At 35.6% G+C, this 19,094-nt stretch overlaps 1 protein-coding gene across 1 annotated transcript in view; it reads left to right on the forward strand.

Moving 5' to 3' along the window:
* Window positions 1-19,094, forward strand: part of POLQ (DNA polymerase theta) — a 120,153-nt gene that overhangs the window by 40,162 nt on the left and 60,897 nt on the right. The window contains exons 13-16 of the mRNA XM_026494458.4: window positions 155-348; window positions 1,670-1,794; window positions 3,063-3,306; window positions 14,052-17,158. Coding sequence (XP_026350243.2) covers window positions 155-348; window positions 1,670-1,794; window positions 3,063-3,306; window positions 14,052-17,158 — 3,670 coding nt within the window. The remainder of the gene's footprint in view (window positions 1-154; window positions 349-1,669; window positions 1,795-3,062; window positions 3,307-14,051; window positions 17,159-19,094) is intronic.

The raw sequence follows: 19,094 nt of genomic DNA on the forward strand, positions 1-19,094 counted from the left end.
GAATAAATGAAATTTCCATATAAATGAGGTGTTGTCACATTTAGAATTTTTTCCAAATGCTGAGACATTTAGTTTAATATAAAGTTTACATTTATAGTTTTATTCCTTTTGCAATGCAATAATTCAGCTAATGAATGATGCTTCTTCCCTTTAGGTTACACCTATGTTTGAGGATTGGACTACTATTGATTGGTATCGATTTTTCTGTTTATGGGAAAAATTGCCAACTTCTATGAAACGGGTGGCAGAGCTAGTCGGAGTTGAAGAAGGGTTCTTGGCTCGCTGTGTGAAAGGAAAAGTCATAGCAAGAACTGAGAGACAGCATCGCCAGATGGCCATCCATAAAAGGTAAATACCAAGTGGCCTTGACTGTCCAGTATTTAACACAGTTTTGGATATATAGTAGATGTTCAGTTTATTATAGTCACTTTCATTATCATTAAAATCAAAGTTTTAGGGGTGCCTGGGTGCTTCAGTCAGTTAAGTGTCTGCCTTCCGCTCAGGTCATGATCCCAGGGTCCTGGGATTGAGCCCCACATTGGTCTTCCTGCTCAGTGGGGAGTCTGCATCTCCTTCTTCCTCTGCTTCTCCTCCCAGCTTGTGCTCTCTCTCTCTTTCTCTCTCTCAAATAAATAAAATCTTTAAAAAATAAGATCAAAGTTTTGGCTGAGTAAAATGTCACTTTCTTGTGTTTACTGAATTTATCAATATTTTAGTTTCTCCCTTAATACTTGTTTAGAAGCCATTATAGATGAAGACCTTTTAAAGTAGAACACTTAAGGGGCGCCCGGGTAACTCATTTGCTTAGGCGTCTGCCTTCAGCTTAGGTCATGATCTCAGGGTTCTGGGATCACGCCTCACGTCAGGCTCTCTGCTCAGCAGGGAGCCTGCTTCTCCCTCTCCCTGCCCCTCCCCCTGCTTGTGCTCTCTCTCTTTCTCTCTCACTCTGTCAAAATAAATAAAAATAAAATCTTTAAAAAAAATAAAGTAGAACATTTAATTATTTCCTTTACTTAAAGATGTGAATTAGAACTGATAACTTAGTGTAGCTTCATTTGAGGATATGGTTTGTATCATTATTATAAATGATTGATTATTACCATGGAAGAGCCAATTAAAAGATTCAGATGGGGAAATTGAATCATTTAGCTTCTTTGAAATATAATAAAATTATTTTTCTTGATGGTAGTCTCTAGTAAATTATTTACAACATAAGTGTAAATATTTTAAGGATTTATATAGTTGGATTATTTGTGGCACTATTACCATTCAAGTCAAAACTGGTTTTTATTTTCAAATTCTGTCATTTTTTGGATATATGAGTAGGTGATTATATAACTGTGTATCAAATGTTCTTTTAAATTTTTTGTGCCATTCTATTTCTTGAACCAAATCTTATTTCTTGAAATTAGTTAACAGTATTAAAATATGGAGGTCTTTTTGTTATATAAATATTAGTTCCTTGCTATGCTATAGTATTAATGTATGTCAGAATTTATTTGATAAATATTGAGCTCAGTCTTTGTCCACTAATCCTATATCCTATTAGGAATCTTCTCAGAGTGTTATAAATCTTCTCTTGGGTTTTTGCTTCTTTCTTGTTTCTCAGCATATGTTGTATCTTCACTGTAGACATCTCTTACCATACTTACGGTGATTTACTTTCCAGGTTTTTTACCAGTCTTGTGCTATTAGATTTAATCAGTGAAGTTCCCTTAAAGGAAATTAACCAGAAATACGGATGCAGTCGTGGACAGATTCAATCTTTACAACAGTCAGCTGCTGTTTATGCAGGTCAGTTAAACAAGGGCTTCCACATTTATTTGAGACTCTGTAGTTTGAGGTCGAGTTAAGATTACTTTTTTTTTTCAAATTTTGTCTTATTTTAGGCTTTTCTAAAAGCGAGGGGATCGTGGGAAGCCATAACTGTCATCATCAAACACCTAAAACTATGGCTTCTCTGGGTTCAGTTATCCTGCTCCAGAGGCTTGGCAGCTAGCGGAGGGTCTGGACATTAGTCCCCCTCTATTGCTTAGCAACTGCTGACCATCCTCCTTCCTGTTTATTTTTTTCCGTTTTCCCTGTTACAGGAAGAAATAGACACAAAATTATCAACAGTTTCCCTTTTCTCATCAACTTACTGATTAATATTTGTTATTGAGTAGGAGGATGGCAAATGGAGAGGGATTTCTGGATTTCTCTTGGACTGTTCTAAAGAACTCTTCTCTAGGGAAGCACTGGTCTCTCCTTGATAAAATTAAACTCCTATCTCTAAGCTAGGCAAACAGGGAAATTCTGGGTCTGATTTTACCAGGAAATCCTTATATGCCCTTAGGAAGGAAACCCTGAGCTGCTGGAGAGTGTGTGGATTATATGTGTAAGAGGTTTCATTATGAAGGGGTGTGCATATATGAGCATATTGAGGGAAAAATGGGGGGAGAAGGTTGTAAGAAGGGAGAGACTCTTCAACTCATTGGCATGAAAGATCTCAAATTGCCTGTAGGGCTAATGTTCTCATAGGGTCGTGATTTTCTTAATGACTTGGCATTGGCTATTCTGGCCTCTTTATTTCATGGGGGAATAGCTACTGAACTGGCCAACCTTTCTTTGAAGAAAATATCAATGGAGCTTCACTTTTTGTACTCCTTTCAGCACTTGAATATTTAAATCAGCCCTCTTATTTTTCTGTAGTTGAAAAGAGTCCCTCACCTGTTTTAAGAGTTCTCTCTTCCTTAAAAAAAAAAAAAAAAAAGAAAGTAAGGAAGAACGAGACAGAGGAATGTTTGTTTTGTGTTAACATGCTCTACCTCAGTTGTTTCAAATACCAAGTTCATGATTAAGAATAAATGAGATGACATTTAATATGTTTAGCCCATTTATTGACCAGTTAGCTAGGCCTTAACATGTGTCTACTATCCTGTTAACTTATACTTTGTGCCTCTTAAACTTCACAATTCTGCAGGTAAAAACAAACAACACAGCAAAACAAAAGTAAATCTAAAGAAATAGAGAATTATCTATAAAGAATTTTTAATTCAATAAATATTCTATGATTATTCTAGGGATGATTACAGTATTTTCCAACCGCCTGGGCTGGCACAACATGGAACTACTACTTTCTCAATTTCAGAAGCGTCTTACATTTGGCATCCAGAGGGAGCTGTGTGACCTGGTCCGGGTGTCCTTACTTAATGCGCAGAGAGCCAGGTTCCTCTATGCTTCTGGCTTTCTTACTGTGGCAGATCTTGCCAGAGCAGATATTGCAGAGGTGGAGACTGTTCTGAAAAATGCCGTTCCTTTTAAGAGGTAAGAAAGCCCCCCTGGGTAGTTATTAAATGAATGATCATGTCAATTTGTAAATAATAGATAGAAAATGTGCTAAAATATTTTTTCTTAGATAATATCATGACATACATGGTGTCAGTGGAAGAAAATGAGATTGCTTTTCCCCCCTTCAAATTACTGTCATTTTGTGTGTGTATGTATAATATTTTTTAGATTGAAGTATAGGTGACACACAATGTCATATTACTTTCAGCTGTGCAATATAGAGATTTGAAAAATCCGTATGTTATGCTCCACTCACCACAAGTGTAGTTACTATTTTTCACCATGAAATGCTATTAAATACTATTGACTGTATTCCTTATGCTGTGCATTTTATCCCCATGACTTAATCATTCAATAACTGAAAGCCTCTTTCTCCCATTCCCCTTCACTCATTTTGCGTATCTCCCTGCCCCTCCCCTCTTGCAATCATCACTGTGTTCTCTGTATTTATGGGACTATTTTTGCTTTTAGTCTGTTTTGTTTTTTAGATTCTACATGTAAGTGAAATCGTATGGTATTTGTCTTTCTCAGTCTGACTTATTTCACTTGGCATAATACCTTCTAGGTCTATCCATGTTGTCAAAAATGGCAAGATCTCATATTTTTTTATGGCAGAGTAATAGTCCATCATAGATAGATTGATTGATCTTTATAAATTTATCATCCATCGTATATATATTATCACATCTATATCCCTTCATCTACCCATGGACACTTGAGTTGCTCCCGTATCTTGGCTGTTGTAAATAATGCTGCAATAAACATAGACGTGCATGTATCTTTTCAAATTAGTGTTTTATTTTCTTTAGGTAAATACTCAGCAGCAGAATTACTGGATTGTATAGTATTTTTGTTTAAATTTTTTGGAAAACCTCAATGCTGTTTTCCACAGTGGCTGGTCCAGTTTATGTTCCTACCAACAGTGCACAAGGGTTCCTTTTTCTCCACATCTTCACCAACACTTGTTATTTCTTGTGTGTGTGTGTTTTATTCTAGGTGTTCTGATAGGTGTAAGGTGATATCTCATTGTGGTTTTGATTTGATTTCCTCAATGACTGGTGATGTCAAGTAACTTTTCATGTGTCTGTTTGCCATCTATATGTCTTCTTTGGAAAAATGTCTATTTAGGTCCTCCATCCATTTTTAAATGGATTATTATTATTATTTTTTGGTGTTTGAGTCATATAAATTCTTTATACTGTTAACCTGTTATTGGATATATCATTTGTGGATGTCTTCTCCCATTCAGTAGGTTACCTTTTTTTTCATTGAGTGTTTCATTCACTGTGCAAAAAAAAAGCTTTTTATTTTGATGTAGTCCCAAAAGTTTATTTTTGCTTTTGTTTCTCTAGTGAGAGGAGATACGTGTAGTAAGATGTTGCTAAGGCCAATGTCAAAGAAATTACTGCCTACATTTTCTTCTAGGAGTTTTATGGTTTTGGGTCTCACACTTAAGTCTTTAATAATCCATTTTGAGTTTTTGTATGGTGTAAGAAGTGATTCACTTTCATTCTTTTGCATGTAGATGTCTGATTTCCTCTGCATCATTTATTGAAGAGGCTGTCTTTTTCCCATTGCATATTCTTTTTTTTTTTTTTAAAGATTTTATTTATTTATTTGACAAGAGATAGAGACAGCCAGCGAGAGAGGGAACACAAGCAGGGGGAGTGGGAGAGGAAGAAGCAGGCTTCCCAGCGGAGGAGCCTGATGTGGGGCTCGATCCCAGAATGCTGGGATCACGCCCTGAGCCGAAGGCAGATGCTTAATGACTGAGCCACCCAGGCGCCCCCCATTGCATATTCTTGCCTCCTTTGTCATAGATTAATTGACTATATAAGCGTGGGTTTATTTCTGGGCTCTGTATTCTGTTTCATTGATCTATATGTCTGTTTTTGTGCCGGTACCACACTATTTTGATTACTACAGCTTTGTAGTTCATCTTGAAATCAAGATTGTGGTACCTCCAGCTTTGTTCTTCTCGAGATTGCTTTGGCTATTTAGGGTGTTTCGTGGTTCCATTCGAATTTTGGTAGTATTTGTTCAAGTTTTGTGAAAAATGCTGTTGATATTTTGATAGGGATTGTATTGAATCTGTAAATTGCCTGGGTAGTACGGACATTTTAACAATATTAATTCTTCCAATCCATGAGCATGGTAATCTCTTTCCATTTGTTTGTTTGTTTCCTTCATCAGTGTTTTATAGTTTTCAGAGTACAAGTTTTTTGGTGCAATTGTAAATGGTATTGTTTTCTTCTGTTTCTACTATGTTGTTATTAGTATAGAAATGCAACATATCTCTTTGTCTTAGTTTTGTATTCTACAATTCTACCTAAATTTACTGAATTCTAATAGCTTTTTGGTGGATCTTTAGGGTTTTTTATGTATAGTATCATATCATCTGCAAATAGTGATAGTTTTACTTCTTCTTTGACAGTTTAGATGTTTTGTATTTCTTTTTTTGGTCTGATTGCTGTGGCTAGGCTTTACAGCACTGTGTTGAATAAAAGTAAGGAGAGTGGGCATTCTTGTCTTGTTTCTGATCTTAGGGGAAAAGCTCTCAGTTTTTCACTATTGAGTATGATGTTAGCTGTGGATTTTTCACATATGGCCTTTATAATGTTGATGAGGTATGTTCTCTCTAAACTTTGTTGAGAGTTTTTCTCATGAACTCATGTTGAATTTTGTCAAATGCTTCTTCTGTGTCTATTGAGATGATCATATGATATTTGTCCTTTGTTTTGTTTATTTGGTGTATCATGTTGATTTGTGAATATTAAATTAACCTTGCATCCCCAGAGTAAATCCCATTCAGTCATGGTGGATGATCCTTTTAATGTATTGTTGAATGTTGTTTGCTAATATTTTGTTGAGGATTTTTGCATCTATATTCATCAGGGGCATTGGCCTGTAAGTTTATTTTTTTTTGTTAGTGCCTTTGGTTTTGGTATCAAGGTAACACTGGCTTTGTAGAATGTATTTGGAAGTTTTCCTTTCTCTTCTATTTTTTGGAATAGTTTGAGGAAAATAGGTATTTGCTGTTCTTTAAATGCTTGGTAGAACTTGTCTGTGAAGCCATTTGGTCGGGGACTTTTGTTCATTGGAGTGTTTTTGATTACCAATTCAATTTCATCACCAGTAATTGGTATGTTCAGCTGCTCTGTTTCTTCCTGATTCGGTTTGGGAAGATTGTATGTTTCTAGGAATTTATCCATTTCTTCTAGGTTGTCCAATTTGTTGACACATAATTTTTTGTAATATTCTCATAATTTTTTGTATTTCTGTGGTGTTGGTTATTAATTTCCCTCCTTCATTTCTGATCTTATTTGTGTCCTCTCTTTTTTCTTGATGAGTCTGGCTAAAGGTTTATCAATTTTATCTTTTCAGAGAACCAGTTCTTGGTTTCCTTTATCTTTTCTATAGTTTTTTAAATCTCTATTTCATTTATTTCTACTCTGATCTTAATTTCCTTCCCTCTACTAACCTTGGCCTTTGTTTGTTCTCCTTTTTCTAGTTCAAGTTTAGATTGTTTGAGATTTTTCTTATTTCTTGAGGTCGGCTTGTATCGCTATGAATTTCTCTCAGAATTGTTTTCATTGCATTCCAGAGATTTTGGATTGTCTTTTTATTTTCATTTGCCTTCATGTATCTTTTAATTTACTCTTTGACTTCTTCACTGGCCCATTGGGTGTTTAGTAGTTTGCTGTTTAGCCTCCATGTGTTTTTGTTTTTTTTTGTTTTTTTCTTGTGATTGATTTCTAGTTTTATACTGTTGTGGTTAGAAGAGATGCTTGATATGATTTTAATCTACTTATATTTACTGGGACTTGTCTTATGGTCTAATGTGTGGTCTATCCTGGAGAATGTTCCGTGTACATTTGAACTGAATGTGTGTTTTGTTGTTTTTATATGGAATGTTCTGCATGTGTATATTAAGTACATCTGGTCTTAATGTGTCATTTAAAGCCACTGTTCCCTTCTTTTTTTGTCTGCATGATCCTTTCTTTCTTTCTTTCTTTCTTTTTCTTTCTTTCTTTCTTTCTTTCTCTTTCTTTCTTTCTTTCTTTCTTTCTTTCTTTCTTTCTTTCTTTCAGATTTTATTTATTTGAGAGAGAGAGCATGAGCCGTGAAGTGGGGAGTGGCAGAGGGAGAGGGACAAGAGACTTGTTGCTGAGCAGGGAGCCCAACACAGGGCTCTAACCCAGAACCTCAGGATCACGACCTGAGCTGAAGGCAGACACTTAACTGACTGAGCCACCCAGGTACCCCTGGATCTTATTATTTTTTTTTTTAAGATTTTATTTATTTATTTGACAGAGATAGAGACAGCCAGCGAGAGAGGGAACACAAGCAGGGGGAGTGGGAGAGGAAGAAGCAGGCTCATAGCGGAGGAGCCTGATGTGGGGCTCGATCCCAGAACGCCAGGATCACGCCCTGAGCCGAAGGCAGGCGCTTAACCGCTGTGCCACCGAGGCACCCCTGGATCTTATTTTTTTAATCTATTCTACCACTCTTTATCTTTTGATGGGAGCATTAGACCTACTTGTATATTTCAAGTAATTATTGTTAGGTATGTATTTATTGCTCTTTTGTCAATTGTTTTCTGGTTGTTCTGTAGTTCTTCTCTGTTTCTTTCTTCCTCTTTCATTCTCTTCCTGTTGGTGACTTTCTGTCGTGTTATGTTGATTGTCTTTATTTTTTGTGTACCTATTACAGATTTTGGCTTTGTCTTTACCATGTTCATATATAACATTTTAAATATATAGCAGTCTGTATTAAGTCAATGGTCACTTAAGTTTGAACAAACTCTCAAAGAAAATTTCTTTCTCTCCCCTCCCCACATTTTATGTATATGTTATCATGTATCTTTTTATTAATAATTTCTTACTTTTGATTATGGCCTTTTCTTTTTCACTTAAAGAAGTCCCTTTAACATTTCTTGTAAGACTAGCTTAGTGATTTGAACTCCTTTAACTTTTGTTTTTCTGGTAAATTCTTTATCTCTCCTTCAGTTGTGAATGATAACCTTGCCACACCAAGAGTGTTCTTCATTGTAGGTTTTTTTTCCCTTCAGCTCTTTGAATATATCACACCACTCTATTGTGGCCTGCAATATTTCTGCTGAAAAATCTGCTGGTAGCCTTAAGTGGTTTCCCTTGTATATAACTTTTTCCTTCTCCTTGCTCTTTTTAGAATTTTCTCTTTATCTTTAACCTTTAACGTTTTAATTATATATGTTATGGTATGGAACTCCTTGGGTTCATCTTGCTTGAAACTCTGTATCCTTCCTGAACCTAGATGTCTGTTTTCTTCCCCCAGATTAAGGAAGTTTTCAGCTATTATTTCTTCAAATAAATTTTCTTCCCTTTTCTTTCTCTCTTCTCTTCTGGGACCTCCATAATGCGAATGTTTGTTTACTTGATGTCATCCTAGAGATTATATTTTGTATCTCTTTGTTGAAATTTTCACTGAGTTCTTCCACTCTTGTCTCCAGTCCAGTGAGCTTCCTTAAGATCATTACTTTAAACTTTATGAAGTGTATTTTTTCTGTTTCATTTAGTTCTTTTTCTAAGATTTTGTCTTGTTCTTTTGTTTGGAGCATATTCTTCTGTCTCCCCATTTTGCTTGATTTTCTATGTTTGTTCCTTTGAATTGAGTAGAACAGCTGCTTCTAAACTTGAAGGAAAGGTATTATGTATGGTCATTCCCGTGTAGTCTATGTGTGCCTAATAACTTTGGCTGGCTGGCTGGAACTGTGGCTGCCATGGGCATGGAGTCCCAGGCACTCCTTGTTTGGGCTGCCCTGGTAGCATGACTAGAGCTGAAGTGGGCTTGGGTCAGGTGGTCTCAGGGCTTTCTATGGAAAGGAAGGGTCTGGCAAGACAGCTACCACTGAAGTTGGTGCAGGCTGGGGCAGTCCCTGGGCTCTCTATACAGAGAGCACCCTGGTGGGATAGTTGAAGCTGAAGTGGGCAGGGGCCAGGACTTGAAGTTCAGGGTCTCTCTACCCACAGGGTTTGCTGGGACGACAGTTGAAGCTGAAGGGGGTGCACGCTAGGTGTTCTGGGGGGCTCCACACAAGATGCCCAGACAAAGTGGCTGGAACTAAGGTGGGTGTGGGTCAGGGGTTGTTGGAGCACTCTTTGCTGGAGGTGTATTAGCAAACTATCTGGAGCCAAAGTAGTATGGGCCTGGGTCTGGGGTGCTTTGCTCCTGTGTGCGCCACCTTGCTGAATCAGCTGGAGCTGTAGTGAGTACTGACCAGGGATGTCTTCCTGGTGGCCACCACACTGGTGCTGCCTCGGTGGGATGGCTGGGGCTGGTATGGGCTAAGGGTCTGGGGCTCACTGAGGTGGTAGGCCAGCTAGTGCACCCAGACCCTGCTTCTGTCTGTGCTATCAAGGTGCGAGGGAGCATAAACTGGTACTTGCTGCCCCTATGTCCCGAACAGGGTTCCAGCAGCGCCCCCCCAATCTTGTAAAGTTCTAGGTCTAGTTTCTTTATGTTCTAGTTGCTGTTTGTACTTCTGTATTATGCTAAGGCTGCTATTGCTGTGATTATGCATTTTCTGAATGCCTAGAACTTTATTGATCAAAAGTACTAATATCAGTAGTAGGACAAATCAACATCACATACCTCCTCTTCTGACACAGTGAGAAAGACACAGCATTACTCCTGGAGTATTCTTATCAAGAATGTCTAAAATAAATTTAGTTATAGGGAAACATTAGACAAACCTAAATTGGGAGATATTGTACAAAATAATTGGCTAGTATTCTTCAAAAATACCAAGGTCTTAAAAAAAAAAAAAGACCGAGGAACTGTTTCTAATTAAAGGAAGATAAAGAGACATGATGACTAGATGTACCACCTTTTTCTAGATTGGATTAGAAAAAGGACATAAGTGGAACAATTGGTGAAACTTGAATAAGGTGTGTAGATTAGATATAGCATTGTGTTAATGTTAATTTTCTCAATGGAAACTGGTGTCTGGCACCTGGCCACCCTTTCCTTTTAGTACTTGGTACTTAAGAGCCAGAAAACCCAGTTAGCATTTTGATTGTCTCAGTTTGCCATTAACAACAATTCACAATGAATTACCTAATGCATATGTATTTTCATATTGTTGGTGATGTTTCTTCAGAGTAAATTTCTGGATGTGGAATTTCAAAAGTTAAGTGCTTGTGTCACTTTATTAGATTCCAGATTGCCCTGCAGGTTACATTCTCACTAAGCTATTACCCCACAGCCTTGCCAACAGAACCCATTATTAGAGGTTTTCATTTTACCAGTCTGATAGGTGAGAAATTGTATCTCAGCCTGGTTTAGTGTGCATTTCTCCAATTGTGAGTGATGGTAGAGATGTTTTCATACATTTCAGGATTTTTTTTTTCCGTATCTTTGTGAATTATCTTGTTATGTCTTTTCATTATGTTTCTACTGGATTTGGTCTTTTCCCTCTCCTTTTAAAGAATCTTTTCAAAATTGATTAGAGTCTTTAGCTGTTTATTTTTATGTATATTGCAAATATTTTCTCAAAATTTATGAATTGTCTTTTGACTTATTGCATTGTTTTTGCTATGCAGAATTTTAATTTTTCTATTGATTTTTTTAAACTGTCTTTCTTTCTTTCTTTCTTTGTTTTTGCTTTGAATTATCAGAGTTAGAAAACTTTGTACTGAGGTTTAAAAGAAATTCATTCGTGTTTTCTTCTAGTATTTATAGATTTGTATTTAGATTCCTGATGCATATAAAATTTAATTTTGTGAATGGTGTGAAGTCTGGATCTAATTTCATCTTTTATCCAATGGCTTTCATTTATTTTAAAAAAAGACTATCTTTGCCTTAGTAATTTGAGATGCCATCTTTATCATATACTAAATATCTATAATTAGGTTTGTTTCTGGACTTTCTATTCTGCTTACTATTCTTTTTGTCAGTTCATGAGCAAGTACCATACTTTTAATTATAAAGGCTTTATATATGTTTTAATCTCTGATAGGGCACTTTCCCACATACTTTTTCAGTATTTTTCTGGCTATTCTTGTGTATTTTCCCATATGAAAGTTATAGTGTTGTTATTTTATTGGGATTAGATTGAAACTTAACTTAGAATTGACAACTTTATATTGGTTTATGAACCTATCCAAGGATAGGTAATATCTTTGAATTTAATGTAGTTTTGTGATTGTCAAGAGTTTTCAAAAGATTTCCTCATATAGGTTTTCAGAAGTTTTAGGTTTTGCTCACACAGGGTTTATACATTTCTCGTTAAAGTTATCCCTATTCAATCTTTAGTGTTATTTTAATTGATGGCTTTCTTCTACGATGTCTTTTACATCATTATTATTTGAGTATGTGAACACTGTTTTTGTATATTTTTTATCCTATTTTCAGAATTCTTTTATTGTTTGAATTACTTTTATCATTGGTTCTCTAGAATCTTCCAGGTATATTGTTATATCATCTGCAAGTAGCTATTTTACTTCTTTCTTAATAATTCATATGCTTTTAATTGATTTCTCTTAATTGTATTAGCTGATACCTCTAATATGTAGTAGTATTAGGGGTGGTAGTAATAGTGGGCATTTTTCTTTGTGATCTTAGTGGAAAGGCCTCTGGTGTTACTTTAGTAGGATACTGTCTTCAGGACTATGATGTGTGTGTATATATGTAGGTTTGTATGTATGTATTATCATTTTAAGAGTGTCCATCCATTGAAATTTCCCTGAATACTTTTATCATGATTGGATGCTCAGTTTTGTCAAAGGATTTTTTTAGCATTTATTGAGATATTGATAGGGTTTTTCTCCCCTGTTTCATTTATTAGCACAGTGCATTATATTAATAGATTTCCTAATATTGAATCAATTATATGTTCCAAAATAAATTTAATTTGGTTATCTTATTTTATTACATGATTTTGGATTCTGTTTGCTAATATCTAAAATGGTATACTTTTGCATTTTTATTTATAAATAATATTGGTCTGTAGTTTTCTTGCATTGTGTGTTTTTTGCACTATATTTAAGTTTTGGTATCAGTTTTGTTATCAGACTTGCTTCATGAAAGAGAATTATGAAGTGTTTTTTTGTTTTCAGTGCTTTGTAAAATTTATAGTCTTGGGACTGGTAGAAGGTTTGGCATGATTACTGTATGAAACCATCTTGAATGGTGACTTTCTATGGGTTCTTGATCACTTTGTTTATTTCTTCAGAAATTAGTCTCTAAGCTTTCTATCTCTGTGGGGTCAATTTTAGTAATCTGTATTTCCCTAGGAAATTACCATTTCATCTGGATTTTCAAATATATTTTTGTAGAGATTTGTAAATTAGTTTCTTAGGAATTTTAAGTATTTTTTCTGTTTCAATAGTTATTCCTCCTTTGTCATTTTCTATTTTATAAATTTCTACTTTGTTTTTTCTTGATTGGGTTAGCTAGTGGTTTATCTATTTTTTAAATTCTTTAAAAATCTAAGATTTGGGGCACCTGGGTGGCTCAGTTGTTAAGTGTCTGCCTTCAGCCCAGGGCATGATCCCAGTGCTCTGGGATCGAGCCCCACATCAGGCTCCTCCGCTTGGAGCCTGCTTCTTCCTCTCCCACTCCCCATGCTTGTGTTCCCTCTCTCGCTGACTGACTCTCTCTGTCAAATAAATAAATATAATCTTTAAAAAAAAAAGTTACTACTTTAAAAAAAATAAAAATCTAGGGTTTTTTTTAATTAGGTCTTTTTTAAAAAAATAATATACCTTATTAGTTTCTTTTTTTAATATTACGTTTTGTTCTTCCTGCTTTCTTCTTATTTTGTTGTAGCTTTTCTAATATTTTGGTGAACTAGGAATTTGTTGACTTATATTTTTATTGACAAATGCTGTGTTTTTAGTGTAGTACTATGAATTTAGTACTGTGAATTTTCCTGTGGTCTCTATTTTGAGTATAATCCACAGACTGTGATATGTAGAGATTTTGTTTTTATTTGTTAGAAATGATGTAATTTGCATATTTTCCCTTTTTTGGCCAGGTGGAAGTGCTTTTTGTTTTTTTATTTTGTTAAATGATTTCTAGTCTTATTACACTACAATCTAATAGTGTTGTTTATAACACATATACTCTATGGAACTCACTGATGTTTTCTATGTGACCTAATACATGATCAATACAAACTAGATGTGTTCTCTATTGTAAAGGTGAAATGTTTGAAATATATTCATAAAGTCTACTTCATTGGTTATGTTCATTAGGTCTTCTTTATTTTTATTCCCCTCCTCAACATTTCATTGGTCTTTTAATGAGAGTGGTTTACTAAAGTCTACTAATTGTTAGTATATTTCTCTCTGTCTCCTTGTATCTCTTGTCTTTGCTTCATTAAAATATTGCTTGTTATTTGGTGTATAAATACTCATAGTATATATGACTGGTAATGTTACCTTTATTATTTTTTTAGCAATAAATTTTACCCTTTTTTGTTTAATGCAAATTCCTCCTGATGCTTCATTTTGTACACAACTCTTATCATCAGTTGACATAGAATGCATTTTAACATTTATTTGTTTTCTGATTTCCCCAACTAGAATGTAAGCTCTAAGACAGCAGATATATTTCCCTCTCGTTCAATGCTATTTCTTCAGTTCCTAGAACAGATCAGATCAATGCTTAGTAAATATTTCTGTATGCATGAACGAAACAATGCATTAATTTATTTCTTTTCCTGCATCATTATATAGTGCCCGAAAGGCAGTGGATGAGGAAGAGGAAGCAGTTGAAGAACGTAGGAATATGCGAACTATTTGGGTGACTGGCAGAAAAGGTTTAACTGAAAGGGAAGCAGCAGCCCTTATTGTAGAAGAAGCCAAAATGATTCTGCAGCAGGACTTAGTTGAAATGGGAGTGCAATGGGATCCATATTCCCTTTTAAATTCTGATACACAGTCATCGACCAGCAGTGAGTCAGAAGTAAAGGAACAGAAATTTATACTCCAAACTAAGAGATCTTGTAAAAGATTAACATCAAAGAAAAAAAGTAACTCGATGCTTAGTGATTCTTCTGCTAAGCATTCACCACATACTGTGCAAGATTTACAGAAAAGTGGAGAGCATACAAATTCCTTTTATGATAAGTTACACAATGGGAATCAAGAATGCCAGGCACATTCCATTTCCAGAGCAAGAAAATGGGCTTCTTTGAATACAAGTAAAGAGAAGCTAAGAACCTCTCTGAATGAGGGAAAAACACGCACTAAAAAAGCTGTTCAGACTCTCTTATTTGATAAAACAAAAAAAGAAGCTCTGAGTTTCGGTTCAGAAAAGATGAGTACTGCCTCTGGATCTTGGACACATAGTAAACGGGTAAAACAGTCCAGACACAGTAGCCCTGTGAAAGACATTGGGATGTATAGAATTGATTTACAGGAACAGACTATGTCTAATCCTGTTTATTGTGAAGACACATTTTCCTTAAATGAGAAGAATGTAGAATTTAAAAGTCCAGAGCCTTTTGGTAAAAATGTATCTTTCTGTGCTGAGGGAAAATACAGCAAAGCATCATTCTCATCACAAAGAGAACAAAGTTCAAAGAATAAAACAAAAACTAATGATATTCTTGTGGAACGTTTTATCACACGATCCCAGAGTAAAAAAGTGAATTGTCAACCCACTAGTATGGTTAGTGAAAATGAAAGAGGATTCACTGTTGTTCAGTCAGAAAAAATAAACGAAGTCCTGATGGTACAAAATGACTCAAAAAACCGGAATGTTTATGTAAAACATGACACCCACTCAATTAACCAGTGCCCAGAAAAACAATCTGATAAGCAGACAAACACTTACACCAAACAGAAAGAAACAATAGAGAGACAAATACCCTGTGAGACAGGCAGTAGTTTTATGAATAGAGACTCAAATGTTATTTTCAAGTGTGGAAGTATGAAGTTTAATGGTGAGGAAAATAAATCAAATAATCTTCAGGTATCAGGAGATAATATAAGTAGCACCGAGATACTCAGATTACATCTCCCAACTGGAAAATCAGGAGGCCAACATGAGAATTTTCTAAATACCTCTAGAATACAGGAAAAAACAGACGCTTATGCAGCAAACAAAACTAAGAATAATTGTGTTTCTGACTTAGGTTTAGTTCCTTATGAATTCGAAGAAAGTTTTTACCTGGATACTCAGTCAGAGAAAATAATACAACAAATGGCAACTGAAAATGCCAAACAAGGAGCAAAGGATGCCAACCTGGCAACAGGGATGATGCAGAAGAGCTTAGACAATAAGAACTCGGTACACTCTTTTCAGAATGAGATTCATATTACTTTTCCTGGTGAACAACATTCTCCAGGAGTGACAAATACAGATCATTTGGAAGTTAAGACTGTAGATGCTATGAAACAAGGCACTGATTCACATGGGGTTGATATCCTGACTCCAGAAAGCTCAGTTTTTCATTCTCCAATACTCTTGAGGGAAAATGGCCCTTGTTTTAAAGGGAATGAACTTTCTGTCACCGACTCTCAATTAAATAGTTTTCTTCAAGGTTATCAAACACAAGAAGCTATGAAACCAGTTACACCTCTGGTTCCTCAAGAGAGAACTACCGCTGGTATAGAAGCAGAATGTCTGCCAGTTTCTGAAACAAGTTTGAATTTGAGTGATAGTTTACTATTTGACAGTTTCAGTGAAGACTACCTAGTAAAAGAACAACTACCTGATAAACAAGCGAAAGAACCCCTCTCTTCTGCACTAACATCAAACCATTTCAGTCATTCTATGGGTGTGCAACCAGAGGGACCAATTAGAAAATCAAATATGAATGAGAATCAAGATAATCAGCAACAGTTGACTTGCTTCAGTGATGAATCTATTATATTTTCAGAAATGGATTCTGCTCAGATGGTTGAAGCTTTGGACAATGTAGAAATATGTCCTGTCCAAGAGAAACAGAATACTGCGGTATCTCTTAGAGCATTAGAACTAAGTGATCCAACGACTGTAGGTAATGATTATCCACAAAGAGAAGTAATTGGAGGACATAAAGATGAAAGGTCTCAAAAACCCGAATTAACTGAGATAGGGGAAAATAATTCATTCTTATGGTCAGGGGCATCATTTGATTTAAGTCCAGGACTGCAGAGACTTTTAGACAAAGTGTCCAGTCCTCTAGAAAATGAAAAGCAAAAATTAACCACTCCAAACTTGTCTAGTTTGAAAGGAAAAAATACAGAATTAAATGACAAACAAAAAGCGATTTCAAATTTGGAGCCAAATCAAGTGCAGGGAATCTCATTTTCCCCTAATACTGAAGTAAAAAGCAAGATTGGGGCTCTGGAGACCAATGCCCTTCATGAAACGTCATCCCCCTTGCCTTGTAAAGAGAACTGTGTAGCTGATGATAATGGACTCATTCCTCCAACACCCATTCCAGCATCTGCTTCTAAGCTGGTATTTCCAAGTATTCTTGGAACATCTTCTGTAAAACTTCGGAAAACACATAGCGTTTTACAGCTTGATGAAAGTTACTCATTTGGCTCATCTTCAAATATTAAAAACAAAGATTTAAGTTCAGAGAGTAGAAATGGTTTAAAAGAGGATAGTCCTATTAGAGACACAAGTTTTTCACTGCAATTGTCACAGGATGGATCGCAGTTAACTCCAGCCTCGTTCAGCCCAGGAAGTTTGGCCATAATTGATGTAGCAAGTGACCAAACTCTCTTTCGAACATTCATTAAGGAGTGGCAGTGCAAAAAGCGATTTTCCATCTCACTGGCTTGTGAAAAGATCAGTAATTTGACATCTTCTAAAAGTGCTACTATTGGTGGTAGGTTTAAGCAAGGTAAGAATTTTTTAAAATTTTTCATATTTTCATGTTTATATGTAAAATAGTGGATTGGGATGGGCCTGAGCCTTTTCATTATTGGATATTAAATGTAATAAATTTTTCCAGAGTTTAATTAAAGTTTCTTCTATGTGGGTTTACCTGTAGCACAGCTTTATGGTTGAACGCAACTAGATTAATAATAGTTGCCATCTGGTATAAGGGATGGGTGACTCCAGGACATGTGGGTATGAGAGCCGAGCCCTGAGAAAAAAAAGCTCAAGCTGGGATACTGAACTAATGCAGACCACCAAGGCACTACTCATTCACTTGGCCCACGGTTGTAGCTGTGGTCTAATCAGGCTGTGTCTGCCTCTTTCTTCTTAAGCCACAGATCCCACCTAAACAGCCTTCCTAGAGTAGATCCCCACACTAGGTGGTCCAAAGGGAGTTCCAGACCAGTCTTTTCTCTCAGGACAAGGATATAGCAGCCAAGCTTATTGCTGCTGCAGCCACCACAGTTGTGGCTGGCTCCAGGGCCAGCACCAGAACACCGTTTGGCAGCTTGATCATTGGGTATATCAGGAATCCATCTCTCAAACAGCAGCTCTTTCTTCAGTGCTATTCTGGACTTTGCCCTGTGTCAGGCCATGGAGCTCTTCTATTTGATTGTTGCCTTCCTTATCCTTTTCACTTTATGAGGCTTCACACAGGTCACCTATCTGTCTCTGCTTCTTCAACTCCAGGCCATATCTGGTGCTAGAGTATGCTAAGATTTACCATTAAAAATCATATATATATATATATATATATATATATATATATATATATATATATACACACACATATTTGTGTGTATATATATGTGACTATATATAATATAGTAATATTAGAATATAAGTTTATAAAAACTAAAATATGTATTTTGAACAAGGATCGCCTTTTTTGGTATCTTAATGGTATAGCATCATGGTTTTTATTAATCATCAGTGCTCATGAATTACTTTCTATTAAATTGTAATATCCTTATTCACTTATATAATCACAAAAGTACATAGAAAAAAGGCACTATATTTTAATGTACATTAGCTACATGTTTCAGTACTTATCTCAAGTAGACTTGTATCTCCAACTGATGTTCATGAATTCTTTGCCAAAATGTTCACCCCACAGCCTCCTGGAGCCCTTCCAGGTTTTAAGAGACTTGAACCTTTTGTCAAATAATGCCATGTATGTATATTCCTGTCTTACTTCATGACAATAAGGATTTTGTACTATGGGAATAGCTGTCATCAGCTTGACAACCTATTGTGGAAAGCAAAGATTTGATTAGATTTCTTAAATCTCTGTATTTATGAATGAATTTGTTCATAAAAGTTTGAGTATTTCATCTTTAATTTATGGAACATGTGTTTTTTAATTTTTTCTTTTGAGTATAATTGACACACAATGATATATTAATTTCAGGTGTACAAAATAGTGATTGGATAAGTTTATATATTACACTATATTCACCATGAGTATAGCTACCATCTGTCCCCATACATTGCTATTAGGGTAATTGACTATGTTCTTTATGCTGTGCCTTTTATTCCCATGATTTATTCATTCCATAACCAGAAGCCCATATCTCCCACTTTCTTTCACCCATTTTGCTCAACCCCCCATTCTCCCCTTCCCTCTGGCAACCAACAGTTTATTCTCTGTATTTATAAGTCTGATTCTGCTTTTGGTTTATTCATTTGTGTTTTTGTTTTAGATTCTACATATGAAGTGTAATCATGGTATTTGTCTTTCTCAGTTTGATTTATTTCACTTAGCATAATACTCTCTATGTCCATGTTGTCTCATATAGCAAGTTCTCATCCCTTTTTATAGCACCATAATATTTCATTGTGTGTGTATACACACACACACACACACACACACACACACACACACACCACATCTTCCT

Source organism: Ursus arctos, unplaced genomic scaffold (assembly GCF_023065955.2).
Source record: "Ursus arctos isolate Adak ecotype North America unplaced genomic scaffold, UrsArc2.0 scaffold_4, whole genome shotgun sequence".
Classification (NCBI taxonomy): domain Eukaryota; kingdom Metazoa; phylum Chordata; class Mammalia; order Carnivora; family Ursidae; genus Ursus; species Ursus arctos.